This window comes from Stegodyphus dumicola, chromosome 2, assembly GCF_044657685.1.
Source record: "Stegodyphus dumicola isolate Sdum_Otavi_A_Nest chromosome 2, ASM4465768v1".
Classification (NCBI taxonomy): Eukaryota; Metazoa; Arthropoda; class Arachnida; order Araneae; family Eresidae; genus Stegodyphus; species Stegodyphus dumicola.
In genome coordinates, this window is record NC_140769.1 from 149,496,698 (window position 1) to 149,517,899 (window position 21,202).

Sequence of the window (21,202 nt, forward strand, 5' to 3'; positions counted from 1 at the left end):
GAAAGACATCTGCATAATTTTCAGTTTCACATCTTCTTCTTTCATGACGCATTGAAAATATGTAAAACGGAAAGTTAAGGCATTTGGCACTAACAATAAAACTAACAGGAAGAAAACGGAAAAATAATTTATCCAAAATGCTTTAAATCTGCAATATTTCAAGTTTTAAGAAAATTGTTTAAAAGAGTTATGTTTCATTTAAATAGACAACCTTTAGTTAAACCTTTCAGGTTTTGTAGGCTTAGAATACAAAATATCAGTGGACAACGAAGAAAACAGATACCGTATATTCCGGCGTATAATGCGCACCTTTAACTTCAACTACATTTATCAATTTTTAGGTATATTCACCGTATAACGCGCATCTTCTTCGTTGTAAGGAAACCGGAAAGGTACATGTGCGATGCTGTTATCTTTTGAAGTCGTTTCATTCTAAGAATTTTCGCAGGCTTTTGAAGAACGGTATGCTGAACTGACAAGTGATAAGGGGAACAGTATGGGTGTATGTGTGTGTGTGTGGGGGGGAGAATGCTTGAGGGAGTAAACGGTTCTGCAAAGAGGCTGGGTTGTATTCAATACAGATGTGCACAAGAATGTTACTCTAGGATTTTGAGGAAAGGGGGACAGAATTTGGAGTAAGAATGCCCTTCGGACCAGAATGAATTCACGAAATTTTCACGTCAGAAGTTTTTTTCTTTCTGCAGTCATTTGAAGCCGCGATTGTGAAGTAAACATCGAAGGCTTTAGAAAATCGAATTTGCTTTTGTTAACATACAGTTGATCTAGTGTTCCTTTTAGTAGTTAATATGGCTTCTGCTAAACAAAACAACACAGTGCTCGATTCAAACGCAAAGTCATTCAGTTTCTGGAAAAAAATGGAAATCGTGCTGCAGCAAGGATGTTTGGTGCTGGTGAACGGTGGAATGGATGATTATTATTTATTTATGGATCAGAGTAGCATTGATGGCGAAGATGAAATAGAATTCGATAATGTGCTTGAAGATATAACGGAAGACGAATATGGCGAACATTTCATGTTAACCGATAATGAGAATTTTTAAGTTTATAAGGTTCGTTTCTTTTAAATCTACAGCATTTAGGTACATGTAAAAATATAATTTTGGGATGCTGATTTTTTCGTTATTATTAGTCTATCATTTTTATATCCGGCGTGTAACGCGCAGCCGTAAATTTCGATCTTATTTTCTGTACTAAAAGTGCGCGTTATAAGCCGGAATTTATGGTAATTTTGCCATTTGTTTTATAAAAATAACTTAAACATTACGAAATCTACCTGATTAAAGGAGATTACGAAGTTTTAAGGGAAGATCTTTATTATTATAAAGGTTAATAAAACTTACATAGCCTACAACAAATTGACATATAGGCTCTTGAACAGTGGCGTAGCTAGGGTGGGGCAAGGGGGGACATCTGTCCCCAGGCGCAGCATCGAGAGGGCCCCAAATTGTAATTAAGAAATTTTAGAATGAAATGTTTTCCATTCTTGGCACACAGAAGGGGGCGCAAAATCTTCAGTTGTCCCCGGGCGCTGAAAACTCTAGCTACGCCTCTGCTCTTGAAAAAGCTTTTACAAATTAAAACAAACAAAGATTCATGCCTGTTAAGTAGCAATTAGTCGAGTATAGTATTTTATTTCTTCTGTAAAGATGCCATCCATCTTCTCTTTTCTCTTATATATATCTGCATGCCGCCCAGACGGTATAGTTGTTGGGAGAGGCCACTGCGGTACCGAGGGGTCCTTATTGTTCGAATACCAGAGAAGGCAAGGCTGTAACTGTCCGTCCTTCATAGGAGGCAACGGTAGCTGCCTGTTAGGTCTCTCCACAATAAAATGCCATTGCTTCTGACCTCAGTAGCGGCCAAAGCATAAAATAGCTAGTACGCCATTAAAAAAAAAAAAAAAAAAAAAAAAATCTAAAAGATTTCAGATTTTAAATTATGTCCCAAGGGGCATTTTTTAACGTCTTGTGTGTTACCTTTATTTAATTAATATTATGTTCTACGTACTCAAACCATAAAATTCAGTTCAACAGCAATAACGTAAAAATATTTAAAAATGGGCATATTTTTAAAACTTCCGATACAGAGTCTCGTCAGCTGGAGATAAAAATGTTCCCCCCTCTCGTACAGTGTTGCCATTGCTCGCTTTGAAATCGTTTAGTCTGTTGTTAATCAAAAATTCGTTGAATTGTTACAAAATATGAAATGCACAATAAAACAAATTCCAAATTAAGGCTTCCACACGCCCATATTCTATGGAAGATTATGTTATTCAAATTTGGATGGCTCTAGGTACCGTCGTTTTATCACAGTGCGAGAAACATACATACATTCATGAAGATGCTTCATTATTTAATTACTTTAAATATAATACAGAGCTCTAATATTTGGTGGCAACAATTTGAAAAGTCGTTCGCCGTTTATGGTTTTCAGTGAAAGTGACAAAACGAAATTAATAGTCCTTTAGGGCAAATTGACCCTTTGGTCATAAATATCAGAGACGTCAGCGAAAGTGCCTTTGGTAACTTCACAGACCGAATAACTGCATGCAGGAAAGTGGAGAGGAAATAACGTCGTTGTCAACAATTAAATCGCAGTGTATGTAGGTGGAACTATAATAGAAATTTTAATTTTGTATGAAACTTTGACCAATTTATTGCATTTTTAAATACGATTACTGCCCGCGGATCGCAGAAAAGTGAGCAGCGTGCCGTAGTTCGCTTGGATTTACATTCGAATACATACACAGGGAAAAAAAATCATAATATACTGGTTTCCAAAAAATTAAGTAAAAATCTCAAAAATAGCAATAACTCGTTCCAAAATTAGCCAATTCATACAAAATTTGAATATGTTGTCAAAGAAGAGTTGCTGAGTAAAGCTGCAAAATGCAAATTAGTGGCGCTGCAATGGGAATGCGTCATCTGCAAGGAGCATAAAATTGTATGTTTGAAAGCAAGCCTGTAGATTTCATTGTGATGCTGAAATAAGAAATATGGGGTAGCCAATTGAAACAATGACGTCCAGGCATCATTTGCCCGAAGAACTGCGATGGAGAGCTACAAAGTAGAGGACGCCACTAAGAAGAGAGAGGACAAAGTTGGATAGAAGTGGCCAATGGCTAAATGTGAGTCTTTCTGTGGTTCATAGACTTTGGTAACTTTTTCTAACCGTAGATATGGGATGCAGGAGGTTCAGTCAAGGACGGCCAGTAGCTATAATGAGCGCCAATAACCGATATTTGTTGTTATGTGCGCGAACAAACAGAACTGCAACTCTAACTCAACTCAGATCCTCCTTTGCTAAAGCCGTTGGGAGGTTGGTGTCAACGTCAACCGTACGTAGAAGGCTTCACAAGGAGATCTCTACACGCGAGGCGACCAGGTATTTGCGTGCCGCTCACTTTATATCATAAAAAGGTTCGTTTGAGGTGGGTACGTCAATATATCCATTAGACAGCTGATCAGTGGAGATTCGTTCTCTTTACTAATGAGAGTCTAGATTTAGCATCCAAAGCGATAGTAAGCATTACTTAGTTTGGAGAGAACCTGGAAGTCGTTATCATCCATCAAAACATCCATGAAAGATGCATACGGAGGAGGAGGCAGTGTCTGAGTCTGAGGTGGCATCCCTTTGGATGGACGCACAGACCTCCATGTGTTTCCACGTGGAACTGTGAATGCTTAGGCTTACAGAGCTAACATCCTTGGTGCTTATCCGCACCCTTATGCTGGGGCAATAGATGATGATTTCTTGCTACAGGGGACAAAGTTAGACCAATCAGGGCTCGCATTATTCATGATTATCTTCAGCAACAAACAATTCAGTTCATGGAGTGGACAACTTGATCACCGGACCTGAATCCTATCGACCATGCTTGGGATGCTTTGGAAAAATGTATAACTGCTCTCAGTCGTCCTCTTCAGGCGCTTCCAACTGCTTTTCAAGAGTAATGGCTTTCACTTCCTACGGAGCTCATAGACCGCATAATTGACAGCATCACACATCGCTGTATGTGCTCTATTGCTTCTAGGGGAGATCATACACCATATTGAAGGTAATTTTCCTACCAAACTGACACCCTTTGACCACTAAAAACCGTCCTTTGGACGATTAGGCGGGTCGAACATGTCTTACATAAACACCAAACTGACACATCTGATTTGTTCATTTCATACATATGCTAATTTCTATAACACCATAACTACCTGGTAATTTTTTCATGTTACTTTGTACATTATTATGTGTTGTATACTGTGGGTAAGTTTCACCAAGTTCTACATGTAACGTTTTGCGTAATCGCCATTTTTATGATGTTACCTTAATTAATGATAACCAGTGTATTTAGGAGTGACTCACTGCCGAACAGGCAAGTGCTGCCCGCTTTTGGATTGGGGAAAAAAAAAAAAAACTCTTGGGACTTCCTATTTATGTGATACCAGGGTTAGTCTAGAGCAACTGTTTAAAAACATTATTATTTTTTCAATAACTTAACCTTTTATAGTTTGGTATTTGAAAAAATAAAGAATAAGTTTTAATAAATAAAGAATATTTACATTTTTGTTATATCATTTTCCATTAAGATAATGCCAAATTAATAATTCGATTTCGCACATTTTTTAGGATAAATAATTTTATATTAACCTTAATCACTGAAAATAAGTTATCATGATTAATTATGCAAGTGATTAACCTAAACTATTTTTAATAGAATATTAACTTAACAGTACTTCACTATGAGTTACTTCCAAATAGTGAGTGATTTATCGTTCTATCTACAAAGAATTAACTCAAACACTTATTTAAAATTCAATAAGTTTAATTTCCCTTTCCTGGTGAGTTATAATACTAAGAGCGAGAATTTACAACTGAAAGCAGTGTTTCTTATCAACAACAATACTTTAATTTACTGCCTTAAAATTTACATTTCTCAAAATCAAATTTCTTAACCAAGAAAGATGGTTTTACCCTCAGCTAATTACTCTAAAGGAGCACATATCAGTCTCTAAAAACAAGCTTTCGAACAAACTCTTTCCAAACAGATTGGCTGTAAGGATTGGATTATCACATGTAAGTACTTCACTAATAGATATAAGCTAGATCAGCACTTCTTTATAACCATAGGTGATTAACACATCGCTGTACCTAGCTAACTGATAAACTTCCGTTCTAATTTGAAATTCCGAGACAGGACATCCCGGGGGAGGGTCCGAGAGACTCCTACTTCTCTTCCTTTACCACAAGTCTCTAGAGTTTTTTTGGGGGCGGGGGGGGGCTCGCCGTGTGCTTCGAATGTCCCCTCCTGTGCAGATACTATATGCTTACAACTATACGTTACACTATACGTGCCTCCACCGGGATTCGAATCCGAACCCTTCAGTACAGCAGTCTGCGTCACTAACGACTATCCGTCTGGGCTGCAGTTATCACGTACAGCTACACTATAAGGCAACGCATTTCTTTCAACACTAGATTAAAAAAGAGGTTTATTTCTAATCGAAACATTTCCACTCAGAGATCTGTTACACGTATGTTCCTGGGACATTTCACGAGGCTGACGAAAATGTTTCGGCTGCAGCTTTGTTTCGCGTGTGATAGGAAGGAGAGAATATACTTCTAGGAGGTCTTTGCTTAGGTCAACCAATCGAATTTTCTGGACGTGAATATTCCCGGAAATGTTTCTTTCGAGACACAGATGAGGGTATCTAACAGGTCCGAAAGCAATTTAACTCTTACCCACAAGGAAGAGACCGCTCTTTAATCCACAAGATAAGAGTTGCAGTGAAGCTTCGGTACCTCCAAATTTCCTTGCCCGTGTTTTAATACGCATAATTTGTCTGAGCAAATGTATTTGATGTGAGTCAACGGACGATACAATAATATCTATATTAAGCTAAGCTGTTAGCAAAACGTGAAATAACTGTCGCAACCATAGGAGGTGTTAACAACATCCTCAAGGTCATCGTGAAATTAGGAAAAAATAGTTTATTTTTAGGATTACAGATGAACTGCTAATGCTATTTAGTCCAATAACCTTAACAGACGAAGCAAATTATCGCAATGTCTGAAGCAACGGTCATGGAAGGTTAAAAATAAACTTTTTTTTTATTTAAACAGAATTCAGAACACAAAAACACAATCTTGTACTACAAAATAATCGCAACTCGTGGTGATACAATTAAATAAAACAGAAAAATTGAAGTGGAACTGTAGTCAAAAACTGCACAATTAATTACTATGCTAACAGCTGGCTCACTAACTCTACCGGAGCGTCAGAACTAAAATGTTGACAACGAAAAAAAAAAAAAAAAAAAAAAAAAACGCAAAGCCTATACTTACAACTATTAGAGGTGGCAGAAAACTAACAACGTAGCACGCACGCGATGCCAAAAACACGCTCTACCTTAAAATCCAAAAATTTCAGTTTAAATACTCGCTACTCATTCGCCTTCTGATGAGGAATACGCAAGGAAGAAGTTATAGTAAAGAGTGAAATTAAAAATAGCTGATTAATTAACATAAGATTCTCTACACATTAATATAAATAAATTTTTTAATTTCTTGGAGTCTTTTAACTGACGAGATTTTTATTTAGAATTAAATTAGTTTTTAAATGCGGATGTTTCTTTAAATAATATTTAATAAATAATGAGTATTATTATAGATAATTTGAATATGTAACATTTATATCTTCAGTGACGTCATCTAATTTTAATGCTCCATAATTATCTCGTTGCTCATTAATTTCATGTTAATTGTACAAAAATGAAACCATTTATGTTATGCTCGTTCAACTGATTAAACCTTTTATTTAAAGATGCTTGATTTCCATCATTAATGGCATCATAAAAATCTATATGAACCTTATCTTTGGCGAAATGTAATGTTTCATGGTCAAACTGTTTTACTTTCCCCCCTTTATTGAATCTTCTCCCAAAATTTTAAATTTGCTTCTTTTACACCAAAACCAAAAACCAAAAGGTTCACAAAAAAACCTCTTACATTCTCAGTGAAGGTTTGTTAAAAATTTTATTCAAGCCACAGTTCTTTACCAATGGTGAGAGCTTTTTTCTATCGCTGTTAATGATTCCCCCCCCCCCAAAAAAAATGTGAGATTGTGAACAGTTACAGTCTAACACAGTCCATTAATCTATGCAAGGTCACATGTGGTGGTCTCTTTATTATGGAGTCACCTAATAGGTGGGCCACCATCGCCTCCTATGAAGGGACGGACAGTTACAACCATGCCTTCTCCGAAATTCGAACTCAGGCCCTTCGGTATCGCAGTCAGGCTTCCCTAATCACTATACCGCTGGGCGGCTGCTGTTAAAGCTATTGTTATGTTTATATCCATACTTTACAATATTTTGATAAGAAATATAACATAAAAGAACTGATTTTTCAATTTTCTTACAGCACCAAACGCATACACTCTGCCACCTGCGATTGGAGCAAGCAAGACTCCTCTTGTTGTGGGCCCATCTTATTCCATAGGAAAAGCCAGCAGAATGTCTGATGGTCGTATACAGCAGGTAAGAATAATTAAATTTTGTATAACTGAAAAAAAAAAAAAAAAAAAATAGGAAGAAATAAGAAATTAGAAAGAATAATTACTGTGGAAAGTAGCGGTAATTTTAGTTTAGAACAGAAGTTCTCAACCGAGGTTCCAAGTTATGGAAAATGTGTTAAGGATTCAGTGACAGTGGGAAAAAAAATAAATAATAATAATTAAAAAAGAAATTCCAACATTGCTGTCTCTCAAAATTTAAACCTCACTTTAAAAATAATTGTAAAAAAGGTAAATTAAGTTCAACTGTTTATTTAATCTAATCTTTCAAATCATGGTTATGTAAAAATTATTTTAGTTTTTAGCAGAAAAAATTAAAATTACATAATTCATTAATACTCACTTAAGAGGAATCTCTAAAAGCCTGTTTGACATGGATTACGATATAAATTCAAACCCATAAATGATCGTTTTTCAGACAAGTACATTACTACTACGTCACAATGCTCGTCCGGCAGTATCTCATAGACTGTTGAGCAAAATTCAAGAACAAGACAGGTTTTTCAGTGTAACGTCGTGCAGGAGTGTTCCACATCAACCGAAATCATACCATTGCCAAGATGTGAAAATACTGGAAAAGTGTCCAAAGCCCTCCAAACAAGGAACAAAAAAGATAAAAAGGCGCCTTATTGAAAAGATAGCTCCGAGTGCACCTGGAGAGAAGATAGAAACCTTCATGTGACGGGCGCCTGACAATAAAAATTAAATTCAGTTTTTAGAAGGAGATACGGTAATCCCTGACTCCGATGCAGGAATTACAACGTCTGTCCATACTGAAGGCAAGTTTGTCAAGGAGGTAATGAAGCCCATTCTTCTTCTAGCGTCAATTTTCAGCTACGGAATCTCTGCTGGTGGCTAGCCATGTGCTGCCAAACATCTCCCGATCTGTACGTAAGGACAGAATAAAATACTCTTTTCCTTCAAAAAAATTATAAAACTGCTTTAAAATTAATTCTGAAGAGAATTTTTCGTGGTGTCTGTACGAACGTATGTACGTACGTATCTCGCATAACTCAAAAACGAGTAGCCTCAGAACGTTGAAATTTTGTATATAGGACTGCTATAACATGTAGATGTGCACCTCGTATTTTGGTTGCAATCGGCCGCACCAAACGTATATAAATATATTTATATATATATCCACTCTATTACCCGGCTCAGTGATCTCAGTTTCTTTACTCTTATATGTTTGTAAATTGTACATTTTTTGCTTTAAAAATGATTGAATTATGTTGTTTTTATCTTTCGGTTAAGGATTTTATGCCTTTAGTAAATCTGTGTGCAATAATTTGAATTATCAGCAATTTTAAAGTTGTTTAATTGCCGCTAAGCCTGTTTTTAATGGCGGCCATTGATGTTTACATTTGAAACAGGAGACTAGTGGATTTTTTGCCAATCTAGAGAAACTTAGCTTCGCAACAACAAAGATAACGCCTTCATTTATTATTTACATCATGCTTAATCCTTTCTGGAATTTTTTCGAGGAAATAAGCGTTTAAGATTTACTTCGTAATTTTTAATATAGATAGTTTGAGTTTTTATGTATTTTTGCCTTCTCGCGAAGTGAGAACTGAATTAAATGAGAAATACTCAATCGTCTGTGAAAAACTGTTTCTTTTTTGTTTTGTTTGCTTAATTTCTTTTATACATCATTCTAGCTTTATTATAGTATTTGAATAGAACATGTGGCAACGATTAGATAATTCTTTAAATGATATACATTTTGTGCATTCTGAGTTATAATATGAATGAAATATAATACTGTTAAGTAAACCTAGCGCCAGAGTGTCGCTATGGTAAACAAAATGAATCTTAAAGAATGCATTTATTCTATTGTGGTTTATGCGCTGTCGGCGAAGTAGGTTTAATTCAATCTAATAAGTTTAAATAAAATGCAAGAAAAAATGCGTATAATTTACTATTCCGTACAAGGAAGTCATGTGGTGTACACATCAGATTTTTAATTTTGTATAAATGAAAAAAAAAATTAAGATTAGAAAGAAAAATTACTGTGGAAAGCTGCGATAATTATAGTCTAAGGGACAGGAACTCTCGGCCTTCCAACACTCCTTTCCTCAAGTCATATATCATATATGCCGCATACCCTCTGTACCGGTCTCAAGTGTATCTCTTGACTGGTCTTTCGGTGCGTTCTGTTGCCTTTTTCCGATTTTATGCTGATTTCTCCGCTTCGTTCTTAAATTTTGCACACCAGTTCACTCAGTCTTACATGTATTTCCTCACCAGCATTACGTCTTTTTTTGATTTAAATCCATTTTGTGAATGTTTTAATCAGCCTAACGAAATCTTTTCAGTATAAATATTACCTCCATTCTTTGTTTTAAAAATTAATACTCACATTTAGTGAGAACTATCGATCGTATTTAAATTAAAATATGCCAGTTTTATTTTTTGTTATACACTGCCCTCCAAACATTAAAGAACAGCATATTTTTCAAAGCTCACCATTACAAAAAGGTCAGTAACATTTATATTCACAGTTTATATGCATGATAGTAAAAAGTTTAGGAAAATATATGCAAAAACAATAGCTACCACTTTCATTTCATAGAAATGAATAATTATATGAGAGGTGGTGAAAAAAATGCAAATTGTAAATTTTGTTCACCAGTATTGATCTTCAGTTTTTATTAGTTATTTCGTTGACAATATCCAGAGGAGACTGTAGATTCATTAGGTTTTTTGATGCTGGAAACCTGTAAAATGAGCAATGCTCTCACCGGGACTCGATCCTGGATCTCTCGAATACAAGCCGAATGTGCTACTGTTATACCACAAAGGCTTGCAGAAAGGAGGGAGAAAATACCTTATAATCTATCAATGTTTATCAATAATAGTCTATCAATGTCTAAGTCGTTTGCCCGCGTTCAGGTATCGGGCGATCGGATGGACGGAAATGGGAATGTCACAAGCTGATGCTGTTAGACGTCTCAATGTCTCTCGTATTGTGGTCCGCCAAAAATGGAATCAGTTTGAATTCAAGGATTCCGTGTCTAGAAGACATGTTCCAGGCAGACCAAGAGTTACAACACCTGCGGAAGACCGTTATTTAGCTCTTTTTTCCCGACGAAGGAGCAACATTACTGTGCCTCAGTTCGTGCCAGATCATTTAATGGCAATAGAAACAAGAATCTCAGCTACTACAGTGCACAGACGGCTGCACAATACAGGTTTGTATGCAAGACGACCAATTGTGTCCCCTTGACCCGAGGAATAATGTTGAATAATTTAATGTTGGGCTGGACCAGTCAACAATGGGCCTCACTTCTCTTCACAGACGAGTCCAGGTTCACATTGGACAGTAATTCAGGTCGTCAGCTGATCTGGAGGGAACAACGCACCAGATACAACCAATCCCACATTGTGTAAAGACACAGCTATAGAAGAGGTGGAGCTAAAGAAGTGGTTTGGGCCGGTATCTTTCTCAGTGGTCACACTGACCTGCATGTGTTGACCGGTGCGAGATATCGAAATGATCTTGATCAATATTCGCACCCATATGCCACTACTATTAGTCTTAGATTTCTTCTGGTGGACAACAATGCGCAACCTCACTGAGCTTAGTTTGCTGAAGTATATCTTAAGGGTCACGGTATGAAGCGAAATGAGCTAGAGCGGTCACGGTATGAGCTAGAATGGCCAGCTCAGTTCCCAGACCTGAATCCTATACAGCATCTTTGGGACTACCTTAGGAGACAGGTTGCTGCTTTGAGTACTTCTCCAAGGTCGTTAGATGAGTTTGAACAAGGATTACTCTGTTGTCTAGTCATTAGTTTCCATTTCACTGACCGACAACTTAATTGACAGCGTGGAATGATGCTACCACCAATGTGTTGCAGCTAGGAATGGACACATTCCTTATTAGAACTCATTTTTTATGTTGCCACCACTTCCCCTCCCCCCAAATAAACTGTGATTTACTGTTTCTCCAAGACTGAGTGCAATTTTTTTATTATAAGAGGTGCAGTTTTTTGTTGTAATTCATGCTTGTATTGAACTTTAGAAACATTCTATATCGCATGCATTACAGAACTGTTTAGTGAACCTGTTTTAAATTTCTTATTTCTATATTGCTTCATTCTCAAATTAAACACAAAAAACATGCCGTTAATTAACTTTTGGAGGGCAGTACATAACAAACAGATTTCCATACGACTCATCAATACGAATAATTATTATAAAATACTAGTATGATCTTTAGTTTGATAGCTATTGATCGGTTTTCCAATTTTTCGAATATATCTGTACACTAAGATTCTTAAGAAATATTTCTTATTTCTCAGATCCTAAACTAAACTACCAGCTTAACCTGCAACCTAATGTAGTAAATATGCTGCGTTACCGAACAAAATAATCCGTTAAACAAGTTGAAATTAAGAATCTTTCATTGAAATAAAGATATTTATTTGTTTATATTGGGGCTAGCTTTTCTTCTGAAGATAAAACAATTTCAAATTGAAGATCTGGGTATTTAACAAAATAAAACCAACGGATTTCAGTTGTTCATTCAGATGCTTAAATGCTAATGCTTTATGATTGAACCACAACGTCATCCTAAGATTTACAATCAGACGGACAATTTATTTAAAATTTGTAAAGTCCACAGCAAATCTATCGTAGATAGAATAGCTCGGAACTTACTTCAGCTGTTTATCTGAGCCACAATGAAAGCATATTCATCGAAGATTACTGCTAGGTATTCAAAAACGTTTGCATGAAGTTTTGAAATGTTTGATAGGACAGATAGATGTAAAAGCTCACTGTTTAACAACTGTTTTAGACTTAACAATTCACATGCAAAATTTGAAAAAAATCCAACTATTTAGAACATGCTTGTCCAAAGTTTTTAAACTTATTTCAAAGATCAAGCATTAGCATATTATTCTCTCAAATGAAAAACACAGTCCAGCTTTGGGGAAAATAAATAAATAATAAATAAATAAATAAATAAAGCAAGTATTGTAAATTAAGATTAAAGCTGCCATTGAGTTAAATTCTTTCTGGGGGCAGGCACTGGTTAATCTTAGTCTAGTTTTCTACCACTTTCTTGTTTTCTTTTGTCGTAAGTTTTACAATTGTTAAAGAATGCACAGCAAAGCCTTCCCAAGGAAGAACCATTCACTAGATGATTTTGTCTTTTTTAAAGGCTATCTATCATTTTACAGAATATGATTGTCAGTAATATTCAGTACAGTTGTTAAATTATGTAAGCAGAACTTCTGCTCTTTTTCAGAGACTGCCGTGAAAAATTCATCTGTCGAACGAATTTCTATTAATTACCACAAAACAAAACGGTTAAAGTTTCTCTAAGAAGAAACTATCTTTATGCTATTTCGCTTTCGCGAAAGAAGTATATTAATACCTCTTTATGTTAAAGGGAGGATATGCTAATGATTTTCACTTTTAAAAAAAGGTGAAAATCGGAAAGACTAAAATTTGTTTCATATAATTATTGCAGGAAGGACGATTTTTACTTCGAAATATATCCAGGTTAACATTACTTTTGCAAGGCATTTTCATTATTTATGACGATCTATGATGACAGATGTGTCAATCTTAACTTGTTAAAACGAACTGTTGCATTTTAAGCTGTTCACACATTTGTCTCTGAGGCAAGCAGATATTGAGACTGCGGCCAGTGATCCGATGGATGCACACAATGATGTACTATTAATAGATCTTCTTCGTCGTGCCCTCCTCTCTACATTCTAATTTTTTGTGCTTCTGCAATGGTAATGGGTCTTTTGGATAAAAGTTATACGTGAGTTGGACACAGGTATAAAGATAAATGAAACACAGGTAAAAAGATCGTTGCTCTTGTTCTGTAACAGAGGTACACTGCGGGGGGGGGGGGAGACAGTTCAATATCTCCTTTTCTGGGCCGATTGACGAAATTCAACTTGCGTTTTTCATGTCTCGAAAGTGCGATTTAGGAAATGTATTAGATTTATATAAAGCACGGTTCTATAGATATTTTGACACAAAATCGGACTTTCTCTGAAATGACATTCCATTTTGTTTTCCACATTTCGATTCTACGACTCAAATTATGGCAAACTGCCAAATTTTGTAAAATCGCACGAGAAGTTTTTAAAAAATTTGCTTTCCAAATTTTGGCTCCTCAAAGTTAATTGAATTTGATACATATATATTAACAGATCTTTTTATTATTATTATTATTATTAAACTTACTTCATTCCTTCTTCCAGAATTCGAAATTTAGGCTCAATCCAAATGTAATTCGCATATTTTTTATGATTTACTTTTAAAATTTGTATTTTTAAATATTTTTTATAAATTTTACGAAAAAGGTTTTGTGTTTACCATCATCTTAAAGTAAATGTATTTCTATGCATACCTGCAAAAAATTAGAATTTGTTATTCAAAATTTCCAAAGATACACGTGAATTTACATATTGGCGCGTTTTGAAATTTGGAATGTTTGTTATAAGCGATAATAACGCCAAATGCAGTTTACGCGCTTTGTTAAAATTATATGAAAGTATCAAAGATGAACTTTTTTTCGATTGCGTACAAAAAAAAAAAAAAAAAAAAAAAAAAAAAAAAAAAAAAAAAGATTGCTATAAATTAAGAAGTTCGCCAAGTGAGTTATTCTTGGCGCGAACTTCAAAAATTGCGGCAAGATAAATTTTTGAATTTCTCCGTAAATTTCGCACCAAATTTTACAAAATTCATTATCTAGGCATAATGAGTCGTAGAATCGAAATATGGGGAAAAATCGGCATGTCATTTCAGAAAAAGTCCGATTTTGTTTCAACATACCTATATTAGAACAATGCTGTATATATATCCTAAGTCGCGCTTTCCAGAAATGAAAAACGCAATTTGAATTTCGTTAATCGGCCCAGAAGAACGGAAGATATAGAACGATACCACTTTTTTTTCTGCTCAGTGTACATGTAAATTAATTGGAGCACAAATTGGTAATAATTGGGTGATTCCAAATTTCTCTGAAACTTAGATTATGACATTTTAATAACACTTTCTTATAATTTGTAGCATGTAAAACCATTAAGGTGATATATATCTTTAAAATGTGATGAAATTTTCACATAGGCGTATTTATTTATCCCCATTCGAAATTCCTTCGCAATTCGTCGGGAATGTCAGTTCCCTGGTCATCTGTTTTCGATTTTACACATGACCTCTAAACGCAAAAATTGAAAATTTGCACATTTCACTGGCTTTCTTCTGCGCATATTTTAACAAATCACTTAAATTTTAACTATGTGCATATTTAAACTATGCAGCAAGCTGATTCGTCACACTCCACAACTTCGCTTACTGATAACTTTGCTTAAGGATGTGCATCCTTAAGTTTTGGATGTATGTGCATATTACTGGTAGCAATAATTTTGATAGGTTCGCCAAGATTGCTTTCTAGTAAAATATGAAGTAATTGATAAAGAAACGTGAAGCAAGGAAGTCCTGAAATTTTGCGAAATCATTTGAGCCATAAGAGGTGCTGGGAAACTAGAAGGTGCATCTGACCTCTAAAATCTCGTATTGTGCATCCTGATGTAACTAAAAAAAGTGGTATTAGTATTCTTTGATTATTTCTTTCAGAACCCCGGACCGGCAGCTTACATGTTACCCTCCACCGATATTAATATGAGTAAAGCACCGGCTTATTCTATATCCACGAAGGCAGTGCCACCCAGAGGTGCTACCTGGTCTCCTGGACCAGCCGCTCACAGCGCTCATATGGTAAGATATTCAAGAATTTATTAACTTTCGAAGATTTGAGGTGGGGAAGAACAAAAATTAAAATGGAAAATAGTGTAAGATGGATTGTTTATCGAATGAAGCAAGTGAACTCATTGGGAAAATCGTAGCATTACGATAAATATTTAAAAGTTTGCAAATCTGATAGGTAGAAAATATACTTTTAATCTTAATTGACAGCTGCGAATATATAGGATTGTTATACTTTATAGTTACAACAGCTCCTAATAAGCGCTTAAGATCAGGGCTTAATTTCTAAAAATAGAAGTGCCGGAGCCCTATGGAAGACCTTCAGCAAAGAGGAAGAGTAAATAGATGAATAAAATGACTATTAAACTCATTAATAATTTTAAAAGTAAATAGTTAATTACTATCAAATTAATTAATAGCTATTTAATTAATGTTTATAAATTTTTATTTAACCGATAATTATATAATCAAATAATTAAAATTAAATGTAAAGAGATCAATTAAAATTTAATAAGCAATTTTAAATATAATTTTATTGCTAAAATAAAATTTCTACTGAAATTGTTATTCAATTACATAAAAGAAGTGCCGCAGCTTTCTTATTTAGGGCTCCGGTGCGCTCCGGCTAAAATTAGGATTTATTACAAAAACTAAGAAGCATATGAGCCGGGATCCGGTGAGCTTCGGCACAATTTAAGCTCTGATCGTAGGGGGGGGGATGTGCTTTTATCATTACAAAAATTAAATGTACTTAAAATGTACCTAATGAAAATACAGATATAATTATAGCCATCAAGCGGATGTGTGTCAGGAATAAAATGAGTTCTGAATCTGACTCCTAAGGATGAATGCAAAGTTGCTGGTTACATTAGTGGTACATCTGGGAAGACGATGTATAGGACGTGCTTGAGCAGTTTATCTCAGTATTTCACTCTTATTGTACTCGCTGTTGCTTAACGCACATTTAAGAACACAAATTTTCCTTCCTGCGAGGATAACTAACTGTAACCATCCATAACAATACACTAGATAGGATGGCATGGCGAGAAATTTACGCGTTCCTAAGCAAACTCCCTCAAATTTATTGCCCTTCTTAAAGGGAAAGGTTTCCGCATGTGAGTTAGGGGACGTTACTTGAACGTCTCATGTTCTCATGAGTTCGTATTTCTAGGGAAAAAGTCTGCTTATTGTTAAATTAAAATGTTAGGAATTCTAATTTTTTTTTTTTTTCCCCGAAATCATGGCTTAGTTTTATAAAAAGAAGTACCGGAGCTCAGCTTATTTAGGGCTCCGGCGAAATTTAAGCACTGCTTAAGATTATACCATTCAAATGACATAATTTAACAAAAGATACAGCCTGCATCTATAATTATCAATTTGATGACGTTTTTGCGGAAATTTAAAATCTAAAATTGAAATATCACATATAATTAGCTCAATATCCCATAATCATTTAAAAAATTAAATGTAAAAGATATTATAAATGAAAGGGTAGGATGACTTCCAATTTTAGTATAATAGTAAGGGGATGATTATAGCATTAATAGTATTTGGGTGATGATACTAATAATAGTTGTACTTAAAAATTAATTTTTACCTAATGATGGCGTTTCCTCTCTTTTCGCTCAGCAGAGATTAACTCTAAAGACGTAGGACACTCTGAAAGTTTTGTATATAAAATACCTTGCATTTCTTGCATTAGTAATATTTGATAGTCCTATGGACATACAACTCATGATTAAGCTGCTGTTTGACTATTGTAGCCTCATGTAAATAGCATTTAATTTAATTGCTATAATTGCGAATTTATAGCTAATTGAATAAATTCAAAAATAGAAAAACGAAGATCGCCGTGGTAGAACAGAAACTATACAGTAGCCAGCAGGGCCCTTATGTATGCAGTTCTTTACTATTATGAATTATTAAGCCACAGATGCCGGCGAAAGGTTTTGTTAAGGATGATTACAAAGGCATCATGAAAGTTTGGGGGAGAAATTCATCTTAATCAAATCAAAGGGGATGTTCCGCTGGGAAGGTTTCTGCTTTACATTTTCTTAATATTCAAAATAATTGCCATTAAAACGATGATAGCACTGCCGTTAATTTAAAGAGGCGTGACAAAAATATAGGATGAACAAAGGCTGCGCCATATACAATTTCAAAGAAGGCATAATTACATATGGTACGGAAGGCCTGTTAAAAGGTGATGTCCACTTTCAGCCGTGGAAGTTGAGCAAAAAAGGAAAATAGTGGATTTTTAGCCGAAAATTCTCCCCCCACTGAAAGAGCTCAAGGAGCCCCCTCTTAAAATTCCCTAATGCTCGATTTCCTTAGTTTGGTAGCACATTTGACAATAACCTGCTATACTTGGCGTATTAATAAGATGTACTTCTTTCTTTGATGAAACAATCGAACGTTAAAATCGATAATTTCCAAAGATCCAATATTTTAATAAATAATCATTTCTCGGTCTAGACCAAAAGTTCTCAACGAGAGAGAAGTTCCGTATTTTCAGGGGAGGGGGAGAAGTTACCTATTTAGTTATAGTTATGAATATAAAACTCAACTTTTTTAATTTTATATACGCATTTTTCGTCGTTTAATTTATAAAACAAGTTAACAATAATTTAAATTTAATTGAATTTATAGACATATTTTTCGAGTTTTTAAAAGGATGGGATCTTCTAGTAATGGTGAAAGGGATGCATGGGGCTAAAATGGTCTAGACCAGAGTTTCTTAAACTGTGGGTCGCCAAAAATTTTAGCAATTTTGAGATTTCTTTAACTTATTATAATAATTTTACAATTACCAAATACTTTTACATACTGTTTCTGAAAATAGATAAGACAACATAGACAAAGAAAAAACGAAAACTTTTCCCAGAAATGTTCATTTTACTTTCAAAATTAATAACCTAAAACTGCAATAACAAGTGAAGAAACTGACAGTTTGACTTACGCGTGTGTCGGATTTGCGCAATGCTTACGGGGGGTCCCACAAAAGTTTCATAAATATTATGGGGTCCCCACACCAAAAAATTTAAGAAACCCTGGTCTAGACGAAATACATTTTCTCTTGGCAGCTTAGCAAAGTCTGCAGCTGTCATGAAGATATAATTTCTGTTCACAGAAACAGTTAATAAAAAGTGTTTATCATCAATAATGTTCATAACCATATTCTGTGGTTCGACGATTTATCCTTACAAGATAAGGAATAACAGATATATAATTTTCAGGATTTAATTCGTCTAGGAACACAAACGGTGAATTATAGAAAAGTAACAGAAATGCTAGATGCAGTACTTTATAAAAATCGTCTGAATCATCTAATTTTCTAAAGTAACATAAACTTGAAACTGTAAAATATGGCATATTTTGAATCACACATTTACCTACCTTTTTTTTTTTTTTTTTTTTTTTTACATAACACATTAAAAAAAAAAATAAATAAACGACAGAGCTTAATGTCTTCTCTACTGACAGAGAAAAATCCATGTTATAGAAGTAATCGGATCTTTGTGGTTGTATCAAATAATCAATAAATAAAAATAATTAAAAAACTCTTAAATTTTTTTTTTACGATTATTATTTACTTTTAAAATCTTTTTGGCACAGATTAAAATATTAGACTTTTGCATCTTTCAGACTTAGAATTTCTCAATTCATCTTGTATTACTAATTTCAAGTATTATAATTTCAATGCAATACACTCTTAATATCATTCATTCGTATTCCGCCATATTCTACACTTTTGGAATTAATTTTGGAATTAATTAATTCTTTGAGTCTTCTTCATAGTACAAAATAATTTATTTAGGAAATAATAAAATAGTTTCTTAGATAAAGTATTTGTCGAAAATCACAGTAAAATTTATATGTAACTCTCGGTTCTTTTAAAATTATTGAAATAACAGAGAAGAGTTTAAATTATTTTGGTCTCTTCATGAGAACATTCAGAATATGTATTTATTTGTTGCACTTCGAAGGAGGTTTATTATTTTCATTTCGCATATAAAATCCTATCTTGGCAAAATGAAATTTTTAAATCTGATCATGCTTCGGAAACTGACAGAGAAGAGAAAGAACTCGAGAGCAGTCCTTGGCAAATGTTGCCACAGCGCGAAATATAAGATTTTTAATTAATGTTTATGTTTTAATTATATCATGCGGATTCTCAGTGTTATCAATCGGCAATGCCTAAGATCTTTAATTTAAATTAAAATCTAATCTATTTTTGATAAAAAAACAAAGTTTTTTAAAAACAATAAATTTACTTCTTAATGCATGAAATATACTTTCATAATACATGGAACTGATAAAATTTATGAATATTTTAAACTTTAAGTTTTTAACCCCACATATTACATATTCGGAACAAAATCATTTGTTCCCTAATTTTGTGATGTTTTAATGTAAATGTTTTTAATATTTAAAACAAATTTTTAATGATAATTTTAGTTATTATTATTATTATTATTGGTCTTAGACTGTAATCTAAAACCAAAAGTTTGTTCTTCTTTTATTTATTTTGATTTTGCTTCTCCGAGAAAAAATTCTTACTTCTTAACACACGTAAATTTGCTACAAGTTCTTAACTGTATGCTTTGAAATTTTTAGGTTAAATATGATAAATACAGCACTCCTCGAATCACCTTTGGAATCAAGCACAGCCCTTTCAAGGCTCTTCCTGGATTTGATACTCAGAAATGACTTTTCAGATAAATAAGAAAACAATTTATCCATTTAGAGAAGTATTTTCTTAATAAAAAGAAGATATTCTCTCTGCTGCTTACTTTCATATTTTATTAAACATCGAAATAATTAACATCAATGGAAAATAAATAGTGCCAGTTAACACCTTTCTTGGGTTCTAAATTAATTTAGCTAGCTCACTTAAAATCACATTAAGGTATCATTTGAATTTTTTCTACAACAATGTCTAACTGTAAACAAACACACACAGAATTAAATTAATTTTAAATTTGTTCTACCGCATCACTTGTGAGGAGTTAAAATACATAAAGTTACCATACAACTGGACCTGGTTTAAAACAAGCTTCTTCACATTTGTTATACTTTTAATAATTTAATCTAACCTTTTTAGAAGCTAACAAGTGTGGCAGTGAAACGGGCGATTTGGCAACCCTGGAAATAACAATTTACGTTAGAAATTAGGAAACGGGAGAGGTGCCATCTGGTCAACAAATCTTCCCCATTGATCCTGATTTCGGTGTTCAGTTCATGGAGGTAGGAAGTCAAGGTCCGTAGAAAGAAGGTTCTTTGGAACCTTGGGAAGTAAGATGGAGTGGCCCTAAACCGGTTTTCCTCATACTCTGCTCTGAAGCACTGGTGATCCCTACGTAATGACCAAAACATTGGGTCATTCAATGGAATCTGACACGATCGGATATAAATATTTTGTAATTACGTCGTAGATATACATATAAATGCATATATTTTCTTTTTCTACAATATTTCAGAGTCCTAAGTATATGAAAAGAATACATTTTTAAACAACATTCCATTCTGAGCTGAATTAAATGCTTTACTTTTCTCAGAACAGTTTGCTCAGAACGTTTTAACTTGAATGAAATATTTTAACAAGTTTCCTTAATTACATTAGAAAAAATTTTAACGTAATTCGATTTTATTCGATTGATTATAAAAATTAAGACTAAAGTTTATTGTATTATTAATATTAAAATTATGCACTATTTCTTTTCTATTTATAGAGCTTCTTCCTAAAATACTTTCTCAAACATGACATGATTTTTTGGCTTCTGAGGCATCTTTTATATCGAAAAATCAAAGTCAATTTATAATTAATGCTCTATTCGGTCCATTTCAAATTAGATCACATTTTATTTTAATAACGAA

General features: G+C 34.0%; 1 protein-coding gene across 1 annotated transcript in view; it reads left to right on the forward strand.

Moving 5' to 3' along the window:
- LOC118202920 (ciliary microtubule associated protein 1A-like) overlaps positions 1–20,332 on the forward strand; it is an 86,495-nt gene extending 66,163 nt beyond the window's left edge. Inside the window, exons 5-7 of the mRNA XM_085811248.1 lie at positions 7,438–7,553; positions 15,197–15,337; positions 19,943–20,332. Of these exons, the coding sequence (XP_085667374.1) occupies positions 7,438–7,553; positions 15,197–15,337; positions 19,943–20,035 (350 nt within the window). The 3' untranslated portion in view covers positions 20,036–20,332. The remainder of the gene's footprint in view (positions 1–7,437; positions 7,554–15,196; positions 15,338–19,942) is intronic.
- The last annotated feature ends 870 nt before the right edge of the window (positions 20,333–21,202 follow it).